Source organism: Ursus americanus, chromosome 2, assembly GCF_024610735.1.
Source record: "Ursus americanus isolate L20-20 chromosome 2, mUrsAme1.1.p, whole genome shotgun sequence".
Lineage (NCBI taxonomy): Eukaryota > Metazoa > Chordata > Mammalia > Carnivora > Ursidae > Ursus > Ursus americanus.
In genome coordinates this window covers 106,921,606-106,948,662 of record NC_142128.1, presented here as the reverse complement: position 1 = coordinate 106,948,662, position 27,057 = coordinate 106,921,606, and the positions used below count along the sequence as shown (strand labels likewise).

At 41.4% G+C, this 27,057-nt stretch overlaps 1 protein-coding gene across 1 annotated transcript in view; it reads left to right on the top strand.

Moving 5' to 3' along the window:
* The first annotated feature begins 11,790 nt into the window (after positions 1-11,790).
* The window catches only part of FMN2 (formin 2), a 356,034-nt gene continuing 340,767 nt past the window's right edge, over positions 11,791-27,057 (top strand). Inside the window, exon 1 of the mRNA XM_087859789.1 lies at positions 11,791-13,643. Coding sequence (XP_087715915.1) covers positions 12,050-13,643 — 1,594 coding nt within the window. The 5' untranslated portion in view covers positions 11,791-12,049. The remainder of the gene's footprint in view (positions 13,644-27,057) is intronic.

The following is a 27,057-nucleotide window of genomic DNA, read 5'->3' as shown; positions in this document are numbered from 1 at the left end:
CCACCTTGGTGGGACTCCTGCTGAGCAGGTTCCATGGGGTAGATCTACAAGAGAACATGGAGGCAGGGCACAAGGTGTTAGTAAGCTAGGTGAAGAGTGTCTGTGTTGGTTCTTGCAGGTGTCTGGGTATCTGCACTGGAGTGTGAGGGAAAGAAATGACACCTGCCAGCTCTTTCGTTCTTAGAGAATTCTAAAAATCCCTGCCCCTCTAATGTACATTCTGAGATTAGTAAATAAATCTCCTTCCCTTATACTTCAGGAGCTTTCAAAACACTGTTTCTTTTTTTTTTTTTTTTAAGATTTTATTTATTGATTTGACAGAGATAGAGACAGCCAGTGAGAGAGGGAACACAAGCAGGGGGAGTGGGAGAGGAAGAAGCAGGCTCATAGTGGAGGAGCCTGATGTGGGGCTCGATCCCATAACACCGGGATCACGCCCTGAGCTGAAGGCAGACGCTTAACCGCTGTGCCACCCAGGCGCCCCCTCAAAACACTGTTTCTATGCTATATATCCATTGGGTTGTTCATTACGCTGTCTGTTCAAGGGTGGGGAATATTTCTCATCACCCTCCAGTTCTCCCAGAGTGCAGCCTGCTATTTTTAAAGTTTTCAGCATCAAGCCTCACTGAGTGTAAACACTCATGAAGTTAAGCACTTTTGGTTTTCAAAGCCAAATGTTAGGGAAATTCATCTTTCTGGTGCAGGTCCCCCATGTCTGGAGTACCTGGTGTGGGGTCTATTCCTCTTCTTTCTCTATGCTCCTGGTGTTCCTCTGATTTGTGTTTAGTCTCACAGGTTAGTGTGGCTCCTGACTGCATTTCTGCCCTTCTTACCATTTTTGATGTGGACTCCTCTGGATGATTAACGATGGACAATATGTTCTGCCAGCCTTTGGGTCATTTTCTGGGTTAGGTTCACTGATGTCAGTATTATCTAGGTGTATCCATGGGTCAAGGTAAGCCTATGATCCTCCTAGTCCACCATCTTCCCCAGGAGTCTCTCATTATAGGTGTAAGGTCTGTGTGTACATTTTCCTGGTTATTTTGTTTTGCATATGGAAGTCCAATTGTTCCAGCAGTTTGTTGAAAAGACTCTTTTCTCCATTGAATTGCCTTTGTTCTATGTCAAAGATCAATTACCTGTATTTATGTGGATCTATTTCTGGGCTCTTTTTTCTGTTGTATTAATCTATATGTCTATATGTTTATTCTTTTTAGTAATACCACACTATCTTAATTACTGTAATTTATAGTAAGTTTTTTGCCTTTCATACAAACTTTGGAGTTAGTTTGTCAATATCCACAAAATGCCTTGCTGAAATTTTGACTAGAACTGGCTGAATCTATAGACCTAGTTGGGAAGAACTGATATCTTAATAACATTGGGTCTTTCAATCCATGAACAGAGTATCTACTTATATAAATCTCAACTTAGATACATTAAATAATGAAAGAAGTTTATTTACTCATGTAACTGGAAATTTCCAAAGTGATATAGCCTTCAGGAACAATTTCACATAATGTTCACGTTATTACCCTAGGACACATCTGCAGAAGTTAGATTTGCCCTTAGTGGGGCAAAATTGACCCACCATGGTACTAAATTGACCTCCAGCATTCCAGGCCTCTTATCCATTTACTAATTAGAGAGGAAGAACTCAGTAACTGAAAGAAAAATACACTGGAGGGAATAAATAGTAGACTAGAGGAAGCAGACGAACAGATCAGTGAGCTGGAAGACAGAGTAATGGAAACCAATCCTACAGAACAGGAAAAAGAAAAAGAAATAATAATAAAAAAGAGAATAGGTTAAAGAAATTCAGTTATATCATGGATAGAAGAAATTATAGCCCTGGTCCTATATCCATTTTGATTTGAACTACCAAAGGTATGTGCACATTCTTGAAATAGTATTTCTTTATTAAGTCACATATTCCTCTCCACATACTAGATATGGGGCAAGGGTGAAGTCAGCTTCCCTGGAAGCCCATGGATTTCTAAATGGAAACTGGGTACTATTTTATGATGCTATGGAAGAAATCATATATACAACTATAGCATGAAATTGAAAAGGTAGTGACCAGATTATTTAGGGTAATGTAAAGTAATGGACGGATTTTACACAGGAATGTGAAATGATTAGATCTGCACATTAGAGTTTTTTTTCTGTGGTCCACTTGGAATGAATTGAAGTTCACATGCTTTGAGGTAGATTACTGAGGAAGCTGTGACAGTGGTCCTGGATAGAGAAGCTAAGCTCTGAGATTGACTGTGGCTGTGGCAGGGAGGAGAGCAGATTTGAAGGAAGTTTAGGATTTTAAGAACACTCCAAATAAGCACTTAAAAGGACTTTTTGGTTTCTCTAACTGACAATCTCATTGGTCAGGGAATAAATAATATTAGAGCATATGGTTGGGGCAGGGTGGGGTATAGTTGGTGAATTATTTGGGAAATGTTGGATGCAGAATATCTTTGAGTCAACCTAAAGGATATATGAAGTAGGGAAGTGGATTTGGGGATGTATTATAGTTAGACTGGGGGCAGAGACAGAGTAGTTATCACCATATATGAAGAGATTAACACCAAAGACAGCAGGATTCAAGTAGACTAAAATTTTAATAAAGAATTAGAAGTAGGGAAGGGAAGCAAAAGCAAAACTGAACTATTGAGACCTCCTCAAAATAAAAAGCTTCTGCACAGTGAAGGAAGCAATCAATGAAACTAAAAAGCAACTGACAGAACAGGAGAAGATATTTGCAAATGATATATTCAATAAAATCTATAAAGAACTTATCAAACTTAGGGTGTTTGGGCTCAGTTGGATAAGCGTCTGCCTCCTGCTCAGGTCTTGATCCCAGGGTCCTGGGATCGTGCCCACATTGGGCTCCTTGCTCAGTGGGGAGCCTGCTTCCCCCTCTCACTGCCACTCCCCCTGCTTGTGCCTTCCCCCCAGCAAATAAATAAATAAAATCTTTTTTTTAAAAGAACTTATCAAATTCAACACCCCAAAACCAAATAATCCAGTTAAGAAATGGCAGAAGTGAAATAAATCAATCAAGAGAAAGACAAATACCGTATAATTTCACTTATATGTGGAATTTCAGAAACAAAACAGATCAACATGGGGAAGTGAAGAAAAAATAAAATAAGATAAAAACTGAGAGGGAGGCAAACCATAAGAGACTCTTAACTACAGGATACAAACTGAGGGTTGCTGGAGGGGAGATGGGTGGGGGGATGGGATAATTGGGTGATGGACATTAAGGAACACTTGATATAATGAACACTGGGCGTTATATGCAACTGATAAATCACTAAATCCTACCCCTGAACCTAATAATACACTCTATGTTAACTAAATTGAATATAAATAAGTAAAAAAAAGAAATGGACAGACGACATAAATAGACATTTTTCCAAAGAAGACATCCAGATGGCTAGCAGACACATACAAAGACACTCAACATCTCTCATCATCAGGGAAACACAAATCAGAACCACAAGGAGATACCACCTCACACCTGTCAGAATGGCTAAAATTAACACAGGAAACAAGAGATATTGGTGAGGATGCGGAGAAAGGGGAACCCTCTTACACTGTTGGTGGGAATGCAGACTGGTGCAGCCACTCTGGAAAACAGTAGGGAGGTTCCTCAAAAAGTTAAAAATAGAGCTACCCTATGACCCAGCAATTATACTACTGGATATTTTCCCAAAGGATACAAAAATACGATTTGAAGGGGCACATGCCCCCCCCCCCCAGTGTTTATAGCAGCACTATCAACAGTAGTCAAATTATGGAAAAAGTCCAAATGTCCATTTACTGGTGAATGGATAAGGAAGTTATGGATATATAGATATAGATATAGATATAGATATAGATATAGATATAGATATAGATATATAATGGAATAGTACTCAGTCACCTAAAAAAATGACATCTTGCCATTTGCAACAACATGGATGGAACTAGAGGGTATTATGCTCAGTGAAATGAGTCAGTCAGAGACAAATACTTATATGTGGAATTTCAGAAACGAAACAGATGAACATGGGGAAGGGAAGGAAAAAATAGCAAAAGATAAAAAGAGAGGGAAGCAAACCATAAGAGACCTTAATATAGAGGACAGACTGAGGGTTGCTAGAGGGGAGGTAGGTAGGGGGATGGGGGAACTGGGTGATGGGCATTAAGGAGGACACTTGATGTAATGAGCACTGGGTGTTACATGTAAGTGATGAATCACTAAATTCTACTCCTGGAACCAATACTACACTAGATGTTAACTTGTATTTAAATTAAAAAAATTGAAAACAAGAAGAACAAAATTGGAAGCTAACTTTAAAGACTATATTATTTATTTAAGTTAAATGTTAAGTAAAGTACTTATAGCTCTTATTCTTTAATGTGACTAACAGTATCAATCAATCCTTGTTTGTTACAATTTTAATGTTCTAAATTGAAGGACAATTTTTTGTGCGATTTCATAAGATGTCTGAAGCAGCTGTCTCCAGATTAATAGTTGTGGTCAAGATTCTGGTGCCCAGCACCGGAAGACAAGATAAGCAGCACCTTTTCCTAACAGTCTCTTAATGAGCCTTGTCCCTGTATTCATAGAAGTAAAATTTGCTAATAAATAAGGCCTGAAGTCTCAATTTTAAGTTCTCCTGAGGGTAATCCATGAAACATGGAGGTTCACTTTTTAAACACTGCGTTAGTTTTCTAATGCTGCTAAAACACTTCACCACAAACTCAGTGCCAAGTCACAGCAACGTACTTACAGTTCTGGAGGTCTGAAGTCCTAAAATCAGTGTGTCAGCAGGAATGTTCCTCCTAGAGGCTCTGGGAAGGCATTCATGTCCTTGCCTTTGCCAGCTTCTAGAGGCCACCTGCACTCCTTGGCCCAGGCCCCTTCCCCTTATCACTCTGGCTGATGCTTCTCTCTTCACATTTCCCTCCCTGACACTGACTCTCCTGTCCCCCTCTTTCACTTCCAACAACCCTTGTGATTGCATTGGGCCCTCTTGGGTAATCCAGGATAATCTGCTCATCTCGGGGACATCTGCTTCTATCAGCTGAATTCCCTCTACAGCCATAATTCCCCCTCTCCACCAACATATGTACACATTCTGGTAATTAAAACATGCACATCTTTGAGGGCTGTCACATTGCCTGCCACAGTGGGTCTATGTAACCATGACAGACCTTGTGACACTTGTCTCCTGGCCTCCGCTGCTTGGATCAGGATAGATGCTCGACATTGGTGGGATAGTCTCTCGTGATGACTCAAACATCGCTCAGTACTTGAACTGTAAGATTATATGGAACCTAGCCTTACTTAGCCATTTTATTTTATTTATTTATTTTTAAGATTTTATTTATTTATTTGACAGAGAGAGAGAGATAGCCAGTGAGAGAGGGAACACAAGCAGGGGGAGTGGGAGAGGAAGAAGCAGGCTCCCAGCAGAGCAGGGAGCCCGATGCGGGGCTCGATCCCAAACTTCTGGGCTGAAGGCAGACGGCAGACGGCAGACGCTTAACGACTGAGTCACCCAGGCGCCCTGCCATTCACTCTTTAAATTCATTTTTTACTAATGGTTTTGAGGAGGTACAATTTAAATATGATAAATTCACCAGTTTTAATTCCATGATGTCCTAGTATATTTACAGAATTCTATAACCACCACCATGACCTCATTTTAGAACATTTCTGCCTCTCACCCCAAATGAAATTACGCTCATTTACAGTCAGTCTCTGTTTCTGCCTCAGCCCCAGGCAACCACCTGTCTACTTTCTGTCTCTACAGAATTGCGTGTTCTGGACATTTCTTATAAATAAAGTCGTAGAAGACATGGCCGTTTTCTATCTAGCACTTTCACTTAGCGTGATTTCCCCCAGTGCAGTGTTTTGCGGTTTGTCTATATGCTAACAGGTATCAGCACTTCTTAACACCATTGCTGAGTGGTATTCCATGGGATGGATATAGCCCATTTTCTTTATCTGTTTTCGAAAACATTAATTTTTACTATTAGATCATGAAAATGTATTCTAGCTCAGAAAATGTACTCAGGAACCTTCCGGATGCAGTCGGATCGAGGGACCAGGAGAGCCTTATGTTTGTCTTTCGTTATGGTTGGGAATTCTTGGATTAACATTTTCCTTGAAGAGGACTCAAAGTTCAACTCAGTCTGAATCTTCTGGTTGGGAGGCCTGGGTACACTGACTCTGGGCTCATTTCTCTGAACTCACATGTCCACATCTGTTACAGATAAAATCTAGCATTTAGGGGTAGGAAAACTCTAGACCAACAGAGAAACATTCACCTCTTGGCACTCATCTGAGGGTGGTGTAAGTATGGGATCTTTGTTGCCAGGAAGACAACAGCTCAGAACACCTAACAACAGAACTTGAAAATATCCCACTTCTCATGCCTAGCAGGCCTTCTCAGTCTCGGTGAATTAACAAGTCTGCCTTTTTGTGTTTCTAGGATTTCTCAGCTGTCAGAGTTCTGGAAATATGTGGATTACAGAACTGGCTCTTATTTCCTTTGTTCAACATTTATTGAGCACCTATTATGTGCTAGGCCATTTGTATACATGGTCAATTAAATCCTTGTAATAATCTTATAAAGTAGCTACTATTATACTTATTTTACAGATGGAGAAATTGAACCTCAGAGAGATTAAGTCATTTGCTCCAAGTTACCCAGGCCAAATGGTAATCAAGATTTGAACCCACTTGATCTAAGGCCAATTCTACATACACACTAACAAGCTGCTTTGAACATGCAGCTTTAAAAAAAGGAGGTGGAATTTAATTTATTACGGTAGGATGGTGATGGAGGAAGTAGGAGATAGTTAAAACAGGTTTTTCCCAGTGGTTTTAGGGACAGAGGCTTGATAACTATCAGAATCATGGTGGGAGGGTGGGATCAGGGGAAGAGGTGCTCACCTGGTCAGTTTGAACGTGCTTCCGAGGTGATTCTATTAATCTCGGTTCCCCTAGTCCATACCATTGCTTGGTTCATACCCTAGTTATGTAAATAATCGTAAGGATCAGATAGTTCTTAAAAGATAGTAAATAATTAATACTTCATTCTGTTGTGATGAAAATAAGTGATAAGTGGAGATATAAAATATTAAGAGACTTCCCAGGAACTTAGATGCTGTGAAAGTAGGGTCATAGATTCTGAGGCATAGAACTAAAATACTTGGCTTTTTAACCTTGATTTACACATTTTCCTCTGCTCCAATATTTTTCTCACACATTTTGCTCCTTTGAACCCTTCTTAACCTCTACTTCTCATCACAAATGTCAAGCCTGTGGAGACGACTGCCCTGGTCACTCACTTTAAAGTAGGTTAGTCCTATTCTTAAAGCACCTGTTTTTAATTTCCACAACACGATCAGATCACCGTTCGTAATTACACCGTTTATTGACTTGTTCAAGGTCTGTCTTACCTCATGCTTTATGCTGTAAATTCCCTGAGGGCAGAGAACAAGGCTGTTTTAATCACCACTGCTAGAGTAGTGCTAAGCACTCAGAGAATCTCAGCGAAAAAAATCTGTAACTTAATGAAGTGATGGATGTTAACTAAACCCAGTGTGGTAATCATTTTGCAATATATGTTGTACACAAACTTACATGGCATTGTACGTCAATTATATCTCAATAAAATTGGCATTAATTTGTTACAAATTAATAAAAAATGAATTAACAATATAATTAATATGACTCTTGACTTCGGCTCAGGTCACAATCTCAGGGATCCAGCCCTGTGCTGGGCTCTGCGCTGGGGGGGGGGGGGTCTCCTTGAGGACACTCCCTCACCCCAGCTCGCACACTCTCTCTCTAAAATAAATAAATAAACTTTAAAAAAGTGTAGTCGTAGACACTGATGAATTAATTCCCAGTAAGGAGTCCAATCACTTCGCCCTGAAATTCTGATGACAGCCGACTGTATACTGTTACTGAGAGCCTGGTCGTTGGGAGTAAAGTTTTCCCATTTCCCAGACAGCAGCCTGAAGTCCTGTTTGTAGGGGGCGGGGCTAAAGCGCCCACACAGGTGAGTGAAATAAAATCTCCCACCAGCGTTTTCCTGCTCTTCTGAGGAAAGTGAAGCTGAGGCAAATCACGCCAAAACCGCTGCGTTGTGTTGAAAAAAAAAAAAAAAAATCCAGCAACCAGCTATTTTCTAGAGAGGAATAAATTACTTGAGGGTAATTCTCTGGAAAGATCTTCAGTGAGAGATGTGAGTTTCAAACTTCTTTTGAATTACTTGTGATCAGAACAAGTCCGTCTTAATTTCTGTGAGAAAGAGCAAAGGTTTAAGCTATTTGTTTCATAAAGAGCTGGCAAGCCATTGCCCCTTAACGGAAACATTTCTTTTCCTCCTCTTCACCTTTTTTTTGGTCTTTTACCTGAAATTTCCTGGTTAGCATTTGGAGGTAATTCATTGATAGACCCGTTCCTTTTTCTTTAGGAGGGTGACTTTGAGGAAAACAACACATTCTTTGCTAATAATTTCTTTTTTTTCCTGTTCCCTCTCTTCCTTTAAAAGCCTTCCCTTTTCTGCAGCCTGATGGAGTTTCTTTCTATTTGTCAGATGACATACTATCCAATTTATGAATTGCTGAACGAAGCCAATTTAATCTTTAAATGTAATTCAATGAATTTCATTTAATATCATATTGTGATAATTAGATTGGCTCTTAAATTTGAAGAGAAAATGCTGACCCGTAGAATTCAATGTAAAAGCATCTTTTAAAAATATAAATTGTGAGGGTTTTGAGGAGCAGTGTGATTCAAACCAATATTAAGTTCATCATCTGGAAAATGCATAGACAAACTAACGTGTATTAGGACAAACACATAGGTATGCATGCTTTTTGTGGTGTTTTGGTTTAATGAAAATCCATATGTTTGGCCTAATTTTTGTGGACAGCCCTTATTTTAGTAGTAAAGGCAGAGAAAAGATTACCAAAACCAGAGTGCTCAGTGGAATAGTCTTCTTTCTTCTGTCCATATTTATGCCAAGGCTGCTTATTCATTTACTGCTTATTGAGTGGTATTAACCATTATATGATTTTAATTTCAAAGACTCTGGGAAATTCACACATTCTTGCAACCCACGTTCTTATACCACATTTTAGTATGAAAAATTTCAAACATACAGAAGAGTGGAAACAATTTTACAGCAATAGTATGTATCCATCACCTAAATTATACAATGAAAATTTAAATATACTTGCTTTATTATGTTATCTATCCATCCATTAAAGCATTTTAATTTTTTGATGCATTTTTGAGTAGGTTGCAGATCTCAATACGTTTATCCCAATTACATTCAAATATGCATATTATGAACTGGAGTTCAACATTTGTTTAAAATTTTTCCAACCTTTTGTTGGAAGTTTCTGATGGAGTTTCCATATTATTTTTAAAGTCCATATCCAATTGCCTCTATTGGAAAATGGGTAGCAACTAATTTTCAATACTTTTTTTGGTGACCTGTTTGGAATGCTAATACTAAAGACCTTGACCAACAGTTATGCTCCATTACGTTCTTGAATAAAGAGGCTGTTTCTTTTCTGTATGCTGGTACTTAGTATTTGGCCAGGAACAAGATAGGATCTCTAATTGTTAAATGTGTTTTTTTGCAGCTACAGATAGGATATCTTGTCTTGATCAAATGGAGTTAAGTTTAGGCCATGTCCCAGGAATCTTTGGGATTATAAATACTGTTTGCCTTCATGATGCTCATACTAGCCCATGAAAGAATAAACTATGTAGTGTTGTTTGTTACAAGAATTTGGAACCTAAATCTGTGGGTTCAAGTATTGTCTTTGCTGCTACATGACCTTGGACAAATCTTGCTTGAGCTTATTCATTTATTAAATTGGATTGAGGGTACCTACCTACATTTGATGCCCACACGTGCATTTCCAACTAGCCTTCGCATGCAGAACTTTGTTGTCTGTGACCTGCAACACAATTGTCATCTGTTATTTCACATTCAAAGGATGCGAAAGCATCAGCAGTCTTCACTTTCCTTTTCCTCTCTCCTGTCCTCCTTCCTTGCCTTCTTGTCTCCTTTTTTTAAATCACTGGAACTTAAATATATTACAGAAGTAAATAGTAAACAAAAAAAAAACCCCCAAACAGTTCAGAGTCAAAGATGTCTTGTCAAGGAAAGGGCAAAAATAAAAATCCATAGTAACTCAGTGTTCAAAGAGGCAGAAAATTCTAAAAGCCTTGGGCAAATTGTGCCCTCTGAGGAGGCTACATTCTAGAAGAGAGCAGTCTTGTGAAAGAAGGGGAAACAAAGGGTTTTCAAGCACTCCAGAACTGTTGAGACACAGGAGTGTTACCCTGCTAGAGTTATTAGAGTTGATTTCTCCAAACCATTTACTCAAAAAGGCCACCTAAAATGACTGGCTGCCTGACTTTTAAATTATCTATTTTTAAGAACATAATTTGAAACATGCTAGTAATTATTGCTACATATACTTTAAACATCAAAGATTTAGAGGACTGTTTTTTTGTTTGTTTGGTTTTATTTATTTTTTATTTTTAAGATAAAAATGGAGGTTTAAAATATAGTTCACAACATGCAAAGGAACATTTGCTTGCTGCATTTAAATTGCATTGTAATATGTAGTGCTTTTCCCTCCTTTGGGCTTATTTAAAGTGAGCTGACTAAAATGTCGGATAGCTACTCCATATTTTCACAGTGCATCTCAAGTACTCGTAACATGGACTAATGCTGCTCCAATCTCTTTGAGCTTCTATGATGCTTAAAAATGCTTTTTAAACATGGGTAACTAAATTTCCTGAGTAACACTGACAAGATTTACAATGAAAGAAATTTTTATATAAATACAGGAACCAGAATGTTAAAAAACTCTGTTGGAGTAAACTGTTACAAACTTTTATAATAGAGGCAAGGACGAAGTTAGTCTTGAAAGGTTTGCTTGGGAAGCCGTGGTTTACACCATAACATCTGATTTCATGTGTTTGTGCCGAGAGTGTTTCCTTTTTATATGCAACAACAATAGGAGCATGTTTAATATTGATGAGTTTGACCTCCTGGGAATTATAGAATATGTACCCTTTTGGAATACAAATGCTATTTGATTTATATGGTAAATACATAGAATTTTGGAGATTAGCATTTTAATCAACTCTAATCTAGGATTTTTTTTAATTCTCTCACCTTGCCATTTTGTCAAAGGAAGTTTGAAAAATGAATTTTTGAAATGGCAGCTAATGTTCTCTCACGTAGATAGACGCAAGGTCTGCATCCAACATAAAAGCAGCACTATAGGTAGTAACCTCTCCTAACCCGTACGCTCAAGCTCATGAATACTGCTCAAGACGATCAGTTATTTAAAAAACAACCCATTCATTCAACAAATATTTACCGAAGAGCCATGCTTCTGCAGGCACGTTGGGGGAGGGGGTGGGTAGGATATATGGCCTCGATACCGTAAGCACCTCCAAACTGGAATGCGGCTTCAGTTTTTCCCCGTTTAAAAATTCTCTTTTTTGTTTAACTTTCATCATTGCAGGTCCCGGAGCTTTGAAGTTCCTCGTGTATCTGCCAGCGGACGAACTTTTTCCACCGGGACAATGCATTCGGTTCACACGGTGGAGGTGGAAGTGCCCGAGATAGAGCAAACATTTTTCGCGCCCCGCTTCGGTGAGGAGCCAAGCGACGGCGGAGGGGCCGGCGGCGGCCATTGGGGGGCCAGGCCCGGACTGCGTTCTGCGCAGCCATTGGCTGGCTCTGAGTGCTGCACTGAGCATGTTCGAGCCCCGCTTGCTCTGGGCTGCAGGCGCAGCCACGGCAGCCGCGGGAGCAGGCGCGCATTGTGCAAAGAGGCGGCAGATGCGAGCAGGGCCAGCCCCACGCGCGTTGGCCTCCTCGCCCAGAGGCCTGCCCGGCGGCCTGACTGGCCCCCGTGCCTCCACCTGTGCGGGCTGGGGGCCAAGGAGGGCCGGCATGGCCTGAGTGTTGGACGCGCCTCGGCTGAGCAGCGGGATTGCAACATGGGGAACCAGGATGGGAAGCTGAAGAGGAGCGCAGGTGATGCCTTGCACGAAGGCGGAAGCAGCGCAGAGGATGCTGTTGGGCCCAGGGATGTGGAAGCCACAAAGAAGGGGAGCGGGGGCAAGAAGGCGCTGGGCAAGCACGGCAAGGGGGGAGGGGGTGGCGGCGGGGGGGAGCCGGGCAAGAAGAAGAGCAAGTCGGAATCTAGAGCCTCAGTGTTTTCCAACCTGCGGATCAGGAAGAACCTGTCCAAGGGGAAGAGCACCGGCGGCTCCCGCGAGGATGTGCTGGACTCCCAGGCCCTGCAGACCGGGGAGCTGGACAGCGCGCATTCTGTGGTCACCAAGACTCCAGACCTCAGCCTCTCGGCAGACGAGACAGGCCTATCGGACACCGAGTGTGCTGACCCTTTCGAGGTAACCCGTCCAAGTGGCCATGGACCCACTGATGCTGGGGTTGGGGGCAGGGTGGTCTTGGAGGATTTGGAAACAGCCGTGGGGATGCAGGATGGACAAAGGACCAGTTCAGGCTCGGACACGGACATCTATAGCTTTCACTCGGCCACGGAGCAAGAGGATTTGCTTTCAGATATTCAGCAGGCGATCCGCCAGCAGCAGCAGCAGCAGCAGCAGCAGCAGCAGCAGCAGCAGCAGCAGCTCCAGGGCTCCGAGGAGTCGGCAGCGCCCCCCACAGCCGCCTCCCCCCAGCCCGGGGCCTTCTTGGGCCTGGACCAGTACTTGCTGGGGTCCAGCAGCGCAGCCCGGGAGGCCCCTTGCAGTCCTGACGTGGAGCAGGCTCTGTCTGCGCTGTCTGACCTGCCTGGCAGTCTGGTCACCGAGCCCCAGGTGCCTGAGCAGCCACCGCCCCCCAGCGGCCCTGGAGCCTTGGCGATGCCTGGCCTGCCTGTGGGCCAGCCCGCAGCCGCAGACTCGCCCTCCTCCACCGCCTTCCCATTCCCTGAGTCCTCACCGGGAGAGGGCTCGGCCAGAGCTGCCGGGCCAGGGGTGGGGGACACCGACGGGGAAGCCGAGGAAGATGCATTTGAGGATGCCCCCCGAGACTCTCCAGGAGAGACGTGGGGCCTGGGGGTGGGAGAGGTTCCCCCGAGGCTGGGGGCAGAGTCCGAGGGGGAGTGCAGCAGGCCCAGCGCCCCGGCAGCAGCCTCCCTGCCCAGCAGCCCGGCTCCCAGCCCACGCTGCTTCAAGCCCTACCCGCTCATCACTCCCTGCTACATCAAGACCACCACCCGGCAGCTCAGCTCGCCCAATCACTCTCCCTCTCAGTCCCCCAGCCAGAGCCCCAGGATCAAGAGGCGGCTGGAGTCCTCCCTGAGCCGGGGGCCCAGAGTTGCCCTAGTCTCAGCCGCCGCTCCAGCCAAGAAGCACCGGGCTGACAGCGGCCTCGCCTGCGGCCTCAGCCGCTCAGCCGACTGGACCGAGGAGCTGGGCAGCCGCGCGCCCCCGGCCGGGGGCTCTGCGCACCTGCTGGAACGTGCGGCGGCCTCGGAGGGGAGCGGTGGGGCGCCCCCAGCGCAGGCAGCCAAGGTGTCTGGGGCACAGGCTGCGGCTGATGGTTTCCAGAACGTGTTCACAGGTGAGTGCACCCTGCAGCCAATCAGGGCCTTCCGCTGTCACCTGCTCTCCTCGCTCTCAGAAGCCTAGACCTGCTTATGGCACATCCTGCCTGCTTAGGGGAATCCTTTCAGGCCCTGCACACCAGTTTAGTAAAATTTCTGGTTTTGTCTTGTCTGGTCTTGTCTTTCCCTTTCCCTGCCACTACTACCCCTTCCCTTCCCTTTCTTTTTTCTTTTTTCTTTTCTCTTTTTCTCTCCTTTCCTTTCCCTTTCTTTTCTTGTTTTTTTCCCCTTCCTTTTCTTTTCCTTCCTTTTCTTTCTTTCTTTCTTTCTTTCTTTCTTTCTTTCTTTCTTTCTTTCTTTCTTTCTTTCTTTCTTTCTTTCTTTCTTTCTTTCTTATACAGAGAGAACAACTGTGCTGTGTCTCTCCTAAGTCATCTCAAGAAAGGGCTTCTCTATATGCTGTTCCCCATGTCCAGGGTCCCGCCAGGCTGATCAACTCTTTATTTTTTTATTTGTATTTGTATTTTGTTTTTGGCAGTTAGCTGAGCCATCATTTTCTTTCCGTCCTTATCTTCACAGCATTGAAAAGAACAAAATTGTTAATGATTCTTTGACAAGTGTCAATGTTGGAGAAACAAATGATTTATTCCAGTACCATCCAGAGGTGATCTCTGACTGCTCTAATATATGTGTGTATATGTATGTATGTAATATGGAGTTTCTATTTCTCAGCAATCTGGGTAGACTACTCATCGAAGTTAAGGGACATTCATGTTTGCTGATGCAACCAAATCTAATACATGCTATTAGAAAGTTAATAAATAATGAAATAGAATTATTACGGATAATTTTCTTTTGCTTTTATGCCCAATCAAAACAGGGAATAGCTTGGAGATAGTGAAGGTGAGAAAACCAAAAGGACATGTAATCCAACTGGTGCCTCTCTTTAGCCTTTGTTATGGATTCTGATGGGCACCATAAAAGCCCAAGCTAAGGGGTTCACTTACTTTGGTTAAAAAGCAAGTACTATAATGAGTTTATCCTTTCTTATAGGCTTATAGGTCCCAAGACTTTACCTTAAGTACCCACTGGTAGAGTGAAAGTTTATTTCCTGTTCTCTTACTTCTACTCTTAATTATTAAAGGAAATATTGACTATAAGAATTTAAGGAATGGGAAAGAATGAAAATTTATGCAATTACTGGTGGGTTTCTGATAAATATTTGAATGATTAAAAATTTAAAACGTAATTTGAAAAGCTTGACATCCTCTGTTCTATTACTTTAATAAATGGGTTAGCTATAAAACGTTCATTTCTTAATGGGCATGCTATTTTGGCTAAACGCCATTAATATTGTGGTAGTTACTTGTGTTTACTACATTTTTATTTTCACTTATGGTACCTTTTATTTCACATTTATAGATTCTTAAGGGTAGGCTTTTTTATTCACTTTGTTTATTTATTGCTTGCTCCCTTTCCCCCTCTCTCTCTCTTTTAACTTTTCCTCCCTTCCCTTTATTGTGTAGGTTAAAAAAGTAATGCTTATAGTCTAATACCCTTTAGATAAATTGTAAAAAATATAAAAACAAAACAAAACAAAAATATCCCTGAAAGACCATTTTTGAAAGAAGACAAAAAAGTTCTTGAGTTAGTTTAGTGAATTTAATGTTGGTGAGAGATTATGCATTTCCTCTTTACCTAGGTAATCATTCATTTTTAAATATATATATATGTATATATATGCATTTAAAAAAAAGATTTATTTATTTGAGAGAGTGCATGTGCAGGGGGAGGGGGTGGGACAGGGGGAGAGAATCTCAAGCAGACTCCCCACTGAGCACAGAGCCCAGACTTGGAGCTCGATCCCAGGACCCTGAGATAACTACCTGCCTGAAACCAAGAGTCAGTGGCTCAACCCACTGAGCCACCTGGGCCCCCTTATAAACATGTATTTTTAAATGAAAATATCACCATGATTCAGATGATCATTTATTAATATTAATGGTTGCTCTTTCTAATAGCATTAGACTTTGGATGCATATTCATTTCTTAAATTTAACAAATGTGTATGTATATATTCTGGGCACCCACATCATATCAGGCGATATGTTAGTGGCAGGGCATACAAAGGTCATTAAATCGTGGTTCTGCCCCTTCTGGGCTCCCTGAGTACACGGGAGCAATGGAGAAGTGCAGTACGGTCCTCTGCGAGCATCAAGGGTAAAGGGACTGATCTTGGCAGGGGTCAGGGAAGAGGACTTCATAGGAAGATTGATCAGAGTCCAGAAGATCATAGGCCCTAAACAGGTTGAAGATTTGTTTTCCTTAAGAGTAAACAAACAAACAAACCTTCTTCTTGTTACTTGCATTGTATTTTAATTTGCTAAGTATTTCCAAATTTGAAATTCCGGACTCTTAAAGGAGTCCTGTTCAGTGAGCACCTGTGTTCTGTTGTCCTCTCCAGGGAGAATTTTTTACTATGCTGGGGAAAAGTGCAGCGTGCATTGTTTTGATATGGAAGTCACCGACTTTGTCTTTGATGTTTGGGTATGGCTGGTCAGTGATCAGTAGGTATTTGTGTACCCATTTCCGTATATTTATCTCACCCACTCACTTTCTTTAAAAAAAAAATTGACGGGTTTGACCTAATCTTGTAACTGGTGGGGAAATGCAGGTAGGTAAAGAGATGAAATGACTTTCTCAAGGTCCCACTGTGATTCATTCAGAGGCAGAGCCAGAAATAGAAGCCGAGTCTACTGATTTAAGTCTGGATGTCCTTGCTTATTACTCATTTTTGCATGTTTGGTAGGTACTGTAAGACAGCATAGAGTGAAAACTGTTTATAAAAAATACAGAATTTTAAGTCTTCAATGACTAGATTTTTCAGTTTTTGTTTTTAATAAGGTCAGCCCCTTTAATTGTTGAACATCTGGCCTTCCTTGGGCTGGAAGAGACTGATTGTTGGTCAGACTCTGCCTCGTAAGTGTTCAGGGGACTGTTCTTGTGGCGGTAGAGTGAATCCAGAACGACACATGCCCCTGTTTCTCCGGTGCTGTTTTCTAGTCGTCTGGCGTCACGTTTGGTTCTTTACCACCCTCTACAGTTTTATGGGTGTCTTGGATATTACCAGAGGCCTGAGGAACAGTGGCGTTCTTCTCAGGAAAATTGGTTTGTTTTGGCCTAAATTGGCCTGCCTTTGGATCCATCAATTGCCAGCTGCCTTTGAAGCAGGTGATCATTGTATCTATAAGCTTCCATAAACATCTTCTATTTTTAAACCATACAATGAGGGTTGTCAGCTCTGCAGAAAGGAACAGATGTGTTTTGCTTTTTACTGCCTTCCAAATGTAGGGAGAAAATTCAAGGGGAAGAGATCTTCGTGGCACGTTTGTGTTTGTTTGGTAGATAGAAAACCGTTGAGTGATGATGGAGACCAAAACTTTATTTTGTTTTAGCTGTGAGAAACCGATGATATTTTAGGGCATTGCACTGAACTATTTCCACAGTTAATTTGTTTGACGTACCTCTTTTTCAGTGTGGAGCAGAAAAAAATGGCTTCTGAAATTTGAGAGATTCCTTTGTGCATTAAGTCTAGCAGAAGCTTGTTAATAGATTTTTGCAGTTGAAGTCTGGACATGTAAAATGTTAAATTTGTGATGCTAAATAAATCACTTTTGATATAGGTATCTTTCCAAAATCAATTATGTGCTTATCTGTCCTTTTTTAAACACATGGAATCAAAGTTTAATCTGTTTTAAATGGCTTCACATCGTCTTCAGGCAGCTCACCGTTACATGCTATGAAAACACTGGGAATGGCTTCACATCGTCTTCAGGCAGCTCACCGTTACATGCTATGAAAACACTGGGGACGCCCTCAACAGCCATCGAAGTGTCAGGCTGCCAGCTCCGCTCTGCTGTTTCTGAGGTTTTGGGTCTCTGTTTCCTGACTTTTAACCTTCCTGTCAGCTATTCATTCGTGGAGCTGTCTTTTTCTCTTCTCCACCACTCATACTTCTGATTTGATTTTTCTGATCCGTTTGTTATTGGTTGGCAAATCCTATAATTGTGATGTAAAGCTTTACTTATTACACTTCTACTAAATGCCAGACGCTGTGTGGTGTATTACATAGTTATCTGTAACCCTTAGAACAGTCTCGAACTATAGCTGTTTATCTCCAGTTTCCCAATGAGCTAAGCAGGGTTCAAACAAGTGAAGTAACTCGCCTACATTAAGCTAGTAAAAGCTTCATCTAGGGTATGGACTTAGACGAGCAAATCTGTTAACGTGTATACAATAAAATCAAGTGTATCAGTGAGCTTTTAAATAACTAGCTAATTAGTGAATGGCTTACACATTAGCATTTGGATTGTATGACTCTCATTTTGGCTTTTCTAAAGGTTATCTTGAATTTTGTGTCCGTAGAGATACTCCATTCTAGGAATACAGGTTTTCTTAACATAGCTTGTTAAATGATTTGACGGTGAATTTGTTAAGGCCATTTGCTGTCATATTTCTAGCGTTAGCATCTGACCAAGGATAGATGTCCTTCACATCCAACACTTGAAGGAAAGTCAGAAATCATCCCTGATGTGCATCTGTCTTATTATAATTATTATAATGCACCTGTCTTATTATAACAGGAAAAGGGATTATATGAATGCTGTTCTTTTTCCTGCATTTTGACTTACTGGGTTCCATATATCAGATTTTGGTAACAAAAGCTTGGACTGGAAGTGCCGTTCTTAAATCATTTTAGTTTGGTCTGAAACACCCTTTCTCATGGTTTCTTTGACACTGGTTTGGATTGAAGTCAAGTTCCCCAGTGATGGGTTTTAATGACTGCTTTATGAGCTGGGCACTGGCCTACTCTGAAGTGCATTTAGGCACGAGGATGTAAGCCGTGTGTTTGACATTGAACAGGTGGTTTTAGGAGCTGTGTTTCCTTCTGATTCTACTAAAAAGGTGGGCTGAACAGACATAGTCAGGTGACGGTACAGCAGTTATTCTGCCATTATTCTAGTAATGTTTGTATCCTAGCTTTTTTAAGTGACTCTCAAGTAATCTTTTCTTACGTATATGAAGCTAGAGGAGTCATTTCAAATTAATAAAGAGTAAATGAAATAGTATATTTAAAGCCACTACAACTCTGCCTGGTACGTAGGAGGCACATAGTTGGTGCTATTTGCTTTCCTCTCCTGGTTTATTGCCTAAATGTCATTGCTCAAAGTGGTCCAAAACCAAACTGGTTAAAACAAAACAAAACAAACAAGCTTGGTTAATATACCTAACCACTGTTTTATTCCCAATCATTTATGCATCATGTTTTTTTTTCCTTTTATCATTTTCTATGATTGTGGGTTTCCTTCAGGGTTTGGATAAGGAAAGCTGGTGATGGAGGGATGGCTGTGTGATTAGGTTCAGGTGGTAATTTTTATTTATTTATTTATTTATTTATTTATTTATTTTTAAAGATTTTATTTATTTTTTCGACAGAGATAGAGACAGCCAGCGAGAGAGGGAACACAAGCAGGGGGAGTGGGAGAGGAAGAAGCAGGCTCATAGCGGAGGAGCCTGATGTGGGGCTCGATCCCATAACACCGGGATCACGCCCTAAGCTGAAGGCAGACGCTTAACCGCTGTGCCACCCAGGCGCCCCAGGTGGTAATTTTTAAAGTTGAAGTGAGGAGGAGGCAGCGGGCAGACACCCTTAGTATCCATGTTCTGCACCGCGTCTGCGTGGCAGTGCCTGGCTTTGCCGCCTTAACCGTCCACAGTTTCCTTCATAAGCTCTCAACTTCAGACAACTTAATCTGCTTACTGTTTTATGAATGTCCATTTCATTTTCCTGACTTGTGCCTTTGTCTTGAAGTTTTTACCCTTTTGGACCATACTATTTCTCTCTCTTGATTTAGCATCTGAAAGGGCTGATTAAATTCCCATTTTCGTTTTTTGTGTCTTTACCAATTACCCCTAGCTGGATCCATTTATCTCAGTATCTCTGCACTTACTGTCTCCATTGTATCATGTATGCACTTCTTGGGCTTAGGGATTCTTTAGTCTTTTTTCTCACCTGTTTCTGCTTTTCCTTCCTCCTTGTATACTCACCTGATTCTGTCCATCATCTAGTCTTCTATCAACACACCCACCAATATCTTTTCCGTGCCAGCTCTGTGCCAATGAATGTGATAGATGTTTAGCATAGGGAGGTCTTCATGAATAATTGTTTGACAATTTAAAAATCTTTACTTATTTTTTTTAAAGACTTGATTTATTTATCTTAGAGAGAGAGCACGAGTTGGGGGAGGAACAGAGGGAGAGGGAGAAAGAGAATCTCAAACGGACTCTCCACCGAGTATGGAGCCCTATGCAGGGCTTGATCTCATGACCCTGAAATCATGACCTGAGCCAAAACCACGAGTCGGACCCTCAGCCGACTGAGCCACCCAGGCACCCCTGCCATTACTTTTGGACAGGCAAGTGGGATATCTAGGTTTCCTATTGGTAACTTCCTACTGAATTCAAGCTGGGAAATTATTAACATTTTTGATTAGTCGAAATTAATTATTTTCATTGAGGTATGATTGAATCTGATGAAAGTAGAATGATACTTTGATAGAACTTGTTTTGAGAGAATATTTATTCCTATATTTGTTGGTTGATTTAAAAATAACAATGATAATACAGTAATTGAGCTTCCAATTATAAATTTTATTGGTAATGAAAGAAGAAGTAAGGAAATAGAGAAAATTTTATTAGTCTGTTTATTCCTGCTTTTGCGTTGTAAGTAATAACCTGATGTTAATGAAATTTAGCATTAAGGGACCATTAGGAAGAAACAAATAAGTACTGCTTGTGACTTGATAGTTATTGGATACAACTTCAGTGGCTGAAAACTTTCCCAGGCCTTTTTTATGTTAAAAATATAGATATATGACAAATATGACTTCCAATCAATTTGAAATGCTATTTAGTAAAGCAAGGTATTATCCCATCAACATTATATAAGCAGATAATGACAGTTATTGGGTGCTGTAAGAGGACTCTAACCATGCTGGAGAATTGTTACTCTTTGACACTTGCTCCTCTATGGATGAGAGAAAGGGAAACATATGTCTTCCACTTTTCCAAGGATGTCCTGGGAGGTGTTGATTGAATAGGAAAATAGCTACCACTCTTCTGTGATCCAGCCAGTTTCCACATATCCTGGACCCACTCAGAGCTGTATTTTCTGTTATACCAGAGCCATGATGGGCTGAAGACAGCCTTTTTATTTTCAGGGGGACTGGGATGATTTCTTGAAAAAATTAAGCCTGTTCGTTCTTTGTTGTAGGACCCAGTCATATAGTGGACATATATGGAAGTTAATTCTGTGTCATTTAGGTTGTTGCTTTGCATACACAGGAGGGGAAAGAATGATGTTTATCAGTAAGTTCATAGCATTGCTATGACAGTAGTTCAGGCTGAGAAGTCTTTCAATCTACCTCCCTTTATCTCACTGATTTCCTGCAAGCCCTGAGGCAATAATTTCTTACCTCTTCTTGGCACCCCGATTTCCTAGGTACAAAAACGAAGCTGCTTCGTCCGGGGCTCTTCCAACACTGAATTCTATACAAGTGACCATTCCGGCAGTTACCTTTCCTCCTAATAGTGATACTCTGCATGTTTAGTTTTCCTTTATTGTTAGAGCTGAAGAAAATCCCTGCGCTGGAGGATCCGTTTATCCTGCGGGATAAAGATACTTTGGTAGTTAGTGATGGTGAGAGCAGTGATGTTTTGATTTGGCTAGTTTAGACCGGATGCTGGTTGATACTACAGGAGATGTGGCTTGCTCGGACTGCCATACCTGATGCGAGTCTAGGACCTTGTGATTCTGAGCGCTAAGGTAGTGACTGTGTGGTGTACGGTTGACATGTTTTATGAAAAGGAAAGCTTGTTGTACAATGTGTGATGCAAGGGGTATAATGAGTATATGTATATAGAATCTTTCTAATATTGACATCAGACATTGAGCAAGTTCTTTTTGGATTTATTATCTACAGTATAAGTCCTCTCCTATTTTTGGATGTATAGTTGACTTTGCATTTTTCTTTTAGTTTAAACTGCTCAAAAAAAGTAGTACTATTAATTCTCTTATGTCATTGTACTTTAACATACAGTTGACCCTTGAACAACACAGGGATTAAGGGCATCAACCCCCACCCCCAGTCAAAAATCCATGTATAACTTTTGACTCCCCCCAAACCTAACTACTAATAGCCTGCTATTGACCATAAAACTCATCAATAACAGTCTATTAAAACATATTTTGTATGTTATATGTATTATTTACTGTATTCTTACAATATGGTAACCTAGGAAAAAGAAAATCTTATTTAAAAAAATAATAAGGAAGTTGGAGCACCTGAGTGGTTTAGTGTCTGCCTTTGGCTCAGGTCATGATCTCAGGGTCCTGGGATCGAGCCCCGCATTGGGCTCCCTGCTTGGTGGGGAGTCTGCTTCTCCCTCTCCCTCTGCCCCTCCCCCCGCTCATATACACACACTCTGTCTCTCTCAGATAAAGAAATCTTTAAAAAAATAATAAGGAAGTTAAAGTATGTTTATAGTACTGTATTGTATTTATAAAAAAATTCCTTGCGTGAGTGCACACCCATGCAGTTAAACCATAGTAGCTCAAGGTTCATCTATGTTGGGTTTTGGATGTTTTCAATTTTCCCTACTGTGCTATATGCTTACTCATAATTTTTATTAATGTACGATATTCCATGTAGAAGTTTTCATTGACTTAAAAACTTTCTTACAGACTGAGGCTAAAAGGTTTTGAGAGCTCCTAGGATTTTTACTTTTGTCTTATCATTGTCCTGAAAGAAGCTCAGCTTGTTTAAGCCCATTAAGAAGCAAATGGACTAGATAGAATAGAACTATTTCAGGATCACAAATGAATTCATTTGAATACTCTGTGGAAAGTTATCTAAACAACGAGTCTCTTCATTATTAACATGCAAGGCTTATCTTTTAAAAGAGTAATGAAAACAATGGGAATACAATAGAGCTAGTATTTTGCAACTTGTAGATCGTTGGCGCCTCCTCTTCCGCTCCACCCCATTTCAATCTGTAGACTAATACTTCCCCTTTGGCGACATAAGGCGTGCAAATTCTTTATGGGACGTGTCATAGTTTGCAGCTACCTAAGATGTTCTGCAAGACGAATATATCTTACCATCCTTGTAGTGCTATTTTTGTTAAATGGCTTTGAGGGTGTAAAATGTTTGGATAGTATCCTGGTAGTTTATTTCAGGATATAGGATTTGATCTGTCTCTTCCAATTTTAGAAAAATACCAAAGTGTGTTGACTGCGTTGGATCTGGCAGATTGCGGGTGGGCATAGAAGGTTGAGTAAGAGCTGCAGTGACTTCTGTAGAGAGACGGTTGCCTGGGCCAAACGTGATATACGCAAAAAAGTCATCCCAGAAGACTTTTATCTCTGATTTGGATTATTTCTGTAAGGAGCCTTATTTGATTCTAAATTCACAGATCATTTTCACCGCCGTCTGCCTTGGGATAGTAAAAGCTGGCATGAAGGTTTAGGTAGCTTTAGGCTAATGCCTAAGGTGGAGCCACCAGTTTCCTTTTGGCTAAGTCACGTGTCTCCAGCTGCTCCCTCTCCTGGGCATCAGGCCCACGCTCTTCCATCACGGCTCTGGCTCTTCTCTGATAATTCCTGCAGGACGAGAGAGTAAACTATTAGCAGTATAAAGACGAGCTGGCCAGGGCAGTTTAGAAACATTCCAGGGATTCCTTACTTCCCTGAGGCCAAAGTTTAGGATCTCTACTGTGTATGGATTACTATTTTAATGCTCTGTGGTTTTATCCCCCCTTGTTGCTCAGTCTGTCTCTTGTCCTGTCCTGAGTCAGTTTGTCAGATATCTCCTGTTCTATTAGTTTCAAGCATTATTAACACTCTGTTCCCGATCTTCAGGGGAAAACAGAGCATTTACTCATATCCCTCAGCACACGGCACAGCCCGTCATTGGTCCGTGCGAGTCTCTTCATTTTGTCCGCATTTATTCCCTGTATAGGTTTCCCTCGTTATCCAAAAGCACAGCGCTCGTGTGCAAACTTGTGTAAGCCAAAATGGTGTAAAGCAAAGAAACAGTGACCGTCAATTTATATGGGAAACATTTGGAGGGTCCCCAGGCTTTTCCCGACACCGTAGGACACATCTTGTAATGGCCGCACCGAGTAAACGAAGACCCAGCGCTTCAGAGGCAGGTGCCGACGCTGATGTCCTGGCTGTCATTCCGCCGGAGGACGCGGGGCGGCGCCACTCTCGCCGCGGGGGCGCGCCCCTCCCCCCCAAGGGGAGCTGGACAGCAAGTGCGGGAGGCTCCTTCCGCTTTTTGCCTTTTTTCGGGAAAGTGAAAACGTCTTCTTTGGTGGGTGGAAATAAGTGCTCCCACGGATATTTTGCAAAAGCTGATTGGCATGATGTGACTTCTTGAAAAGCAGGGAAAAGCCGGAATGTTCCCAAAGGGCATAGGGAACCGTTCTTTGTTTATTGATTATGTTTTTATTTTTGAGGGAACTGCTTTTGATGTTTGACATCCTTGGCATTGTATGTATTTTTGTGAAGTATGTCATATTTCTGTATATATTTCAGTTCATACGAACGTTCTGAGTTGGACTTATTTCTGTGGCTTTTTGTCTTTCATTTTTAAAAGATTTATTTACTTATTGGAGAGAGAGTGGGGAGAAGCAGAGGGAGAGGGTCCTCAGCCGACTTCCCACTGAGCGCGGAGCCCCACGCGGGCCTTGATCTCCTGACCCTGAGATCACTGGGCCACCCGCCTGCCCCTTTGTGTTGCTTCAAGAAAAACAAAAAAACAACTACTCAGCAGCCTTTGGAAAAAAGTTTACAAAGTTTTCTGGGTGACTGTCTTCCAAGTTCATTGCTTCTTATTGCTCTACGATATTCCAAACATGAGGGCTCTGCGGGCTCGTGGGTGACCCCAGACCCCGTGGCTGGACAGTCCTCATGTTTTGCCGAAGTGTCCGCACCTGGACGGACACCTGGACGGACACCTGAAGTGTCCGCACCTGGACGGACACCTGCACGGACACCTGGACTCTCGTTCCTCTCCACAACCACAGATAACACGCTGAGTATCTCCGTGTGGGGTCTGGTGTGAGACTGTCTCTGGGATATTTGTTCAGGAGCCAGGTTGCTGGGCCCTAAAATATTGACTTAATTTGTCTAGGTCCTGCCAGATTATTCCAGAATGTTTTCCCCAGTTTTCACTATTAATACACAGTGAATTAGCACGTATTTAATTTTTCAATTTTTACCAATCCAATGAGGGAAAGCAGTATCTTGCTTTACTTTTTATTTTATATTTGTCTGATGTCTAATGCCTTTGAGAAAACTTTTATTTTTAGCCATTTGGGTAAACCCGTCGTGAATTGCCTGTTCATATCCTCTTATCTTTTCCTATAGGGTTTCCTGATTTCCCTTATTTATTCTCAAGGGTTCTTTGGATCTTTGGATCTTCTTGATATTATTTTATTACCAATGTGAAGGGTATGAGGGATTGTCACTAAGCTCCTGGTTTTCTTTCCTTCTATTAGAGGCTAACGGAAAAGTGATGCTTCTCAGAGTCCCTTACGGGTTTTGTTTCCAACGTGGCTTAGGTTTGATGACTTTCCATTGGATTTTGAAGACCCAAGCGAAGCCAGGACTAACTTCTGTTGTTTGCACTTACAAGCACTGCTGAGGAACGCACATTCTTCCGGAGCGGTGTCAGCAGAGGTCTAGTGCTCAGGTGTTCTTTTCCTGAGATCTAGGCTGGGGCTGGTTTGTCCCTGCTCCTGGGGTGGCTGGTGGCTGAGGGAGCACCGTCTGGGGGCTGGCAGCAGCGGTATCGTCAGCCGCAAGGCTTCCTAATTCTAGCAGTGGGAGTGTGCTCTGTGCCCAGAACTTCAGATCCGAGAAGCGGCAGCCACTTCCTTGGTGGCCTGCTTTGAAGTTGGTTCTTGGTGAGTACTTCCAAAAAGATCCTAGAATCTTTTTTGTCAACCCTTCCAAGAGTCTCTGCAATAAGAAATTCCCTGTTGTGAGTCTCTTACTATTTAAACTATTTGGAGTGGATGCAGTTGTATGTAATCACTGGAATCTTAACATATAGAATCAGGTTTAGGTATTATATATATCTTCCTCTAATATTTCATACCTCCTTCACATCTGTTGTGTCCCTGCTTGAACAGAAATACTCAAAGTCTGATATGACCAGTTCTATTTTTCACTTATGTTTTGTGCTATTTTCTTCTCATTTAAGGAATTCTGTCTCACTCCTAGGTTACATTCTCTTCTCCATAGTCTTCTATGAGCTTAATCATTTCACCCTTTACATTTAAGCCTTTGAACTATCTAGCATCCTCTTGAGTGTATGATGTAATGTAGGTATTCAGTTTTATTCTTCTTAATATGGCAAGCCAGTTTTTCAACATCATCTCCCATATAGTTTTTACTCACTGATTTTTCATGCTACGTTTGTGGGTTTCCCATATATAGGTAAGTTCATTTCTGAGGGTCTGTTCCTTTTAGGTTTGATTTTCCGTCGTCAGGCAGTACTACGCAGTTCTTAAAGTAAGGCTTTGCAATGTGTATAATTACTGGAAGTGTCCCCCTTTTCAAAGTTGAGGGACTTGTCTTCCATGTAAGTGTGGGGTTTTTTAAAAAGTCCTGATGCTGTTTGATTGATATTTATTAAATTTATAGATTAAATTAAGGATTATTGTCACTTCTGTAATATCATCCATGACTGTGAAAGACCTCTTCATTTATTTAGATCATTTATGTGCTTTTACTAGAGTTCTAGAATCTTCTCCACTGAGGATTTTTGTTTTCGTTGCTGATGCTTCATATGTTTTATTGCTAAGGGTAGTGGTATCTTGCTTTTGTATTATTTCTAGTTATTATTGGGATAAAGAAATCTTTTCAGTGTCTTTCACTTGTGTGGCATGATTTCCTTTATAAATATTTTTAAACTTAAAGTTTAGTTAGTAATATCTAAAGTTTATAGTTAAGATTCTGATCCACCTATATGGGTTTTTTGGGTTTCTGATCCAATGTGTGTGGTTTTTTTTTCCTGCAGCACTAAGCAATTCTTTATGACACCAGCTAAGTGTTTTATAATTCAAGTTAATTTTGACGTTATCGCCTGGAGATAGCATCAGAGCCCACAGGTTAAGGATTCAGTCCTACAGACTGCCAACCAAAGGTTCAGGTTGCCACTGGGCTTCTGACTGACCAGTTATAGGTTCTCTCCTTGGGTTCAATTAATTTGCTAGAGCAGCTCACAGAGCTCAGAGAAATATTTTACTTACTAGATTACCCTAAAAGGATATAACTTTATTATAAAAGTTTATTATAAA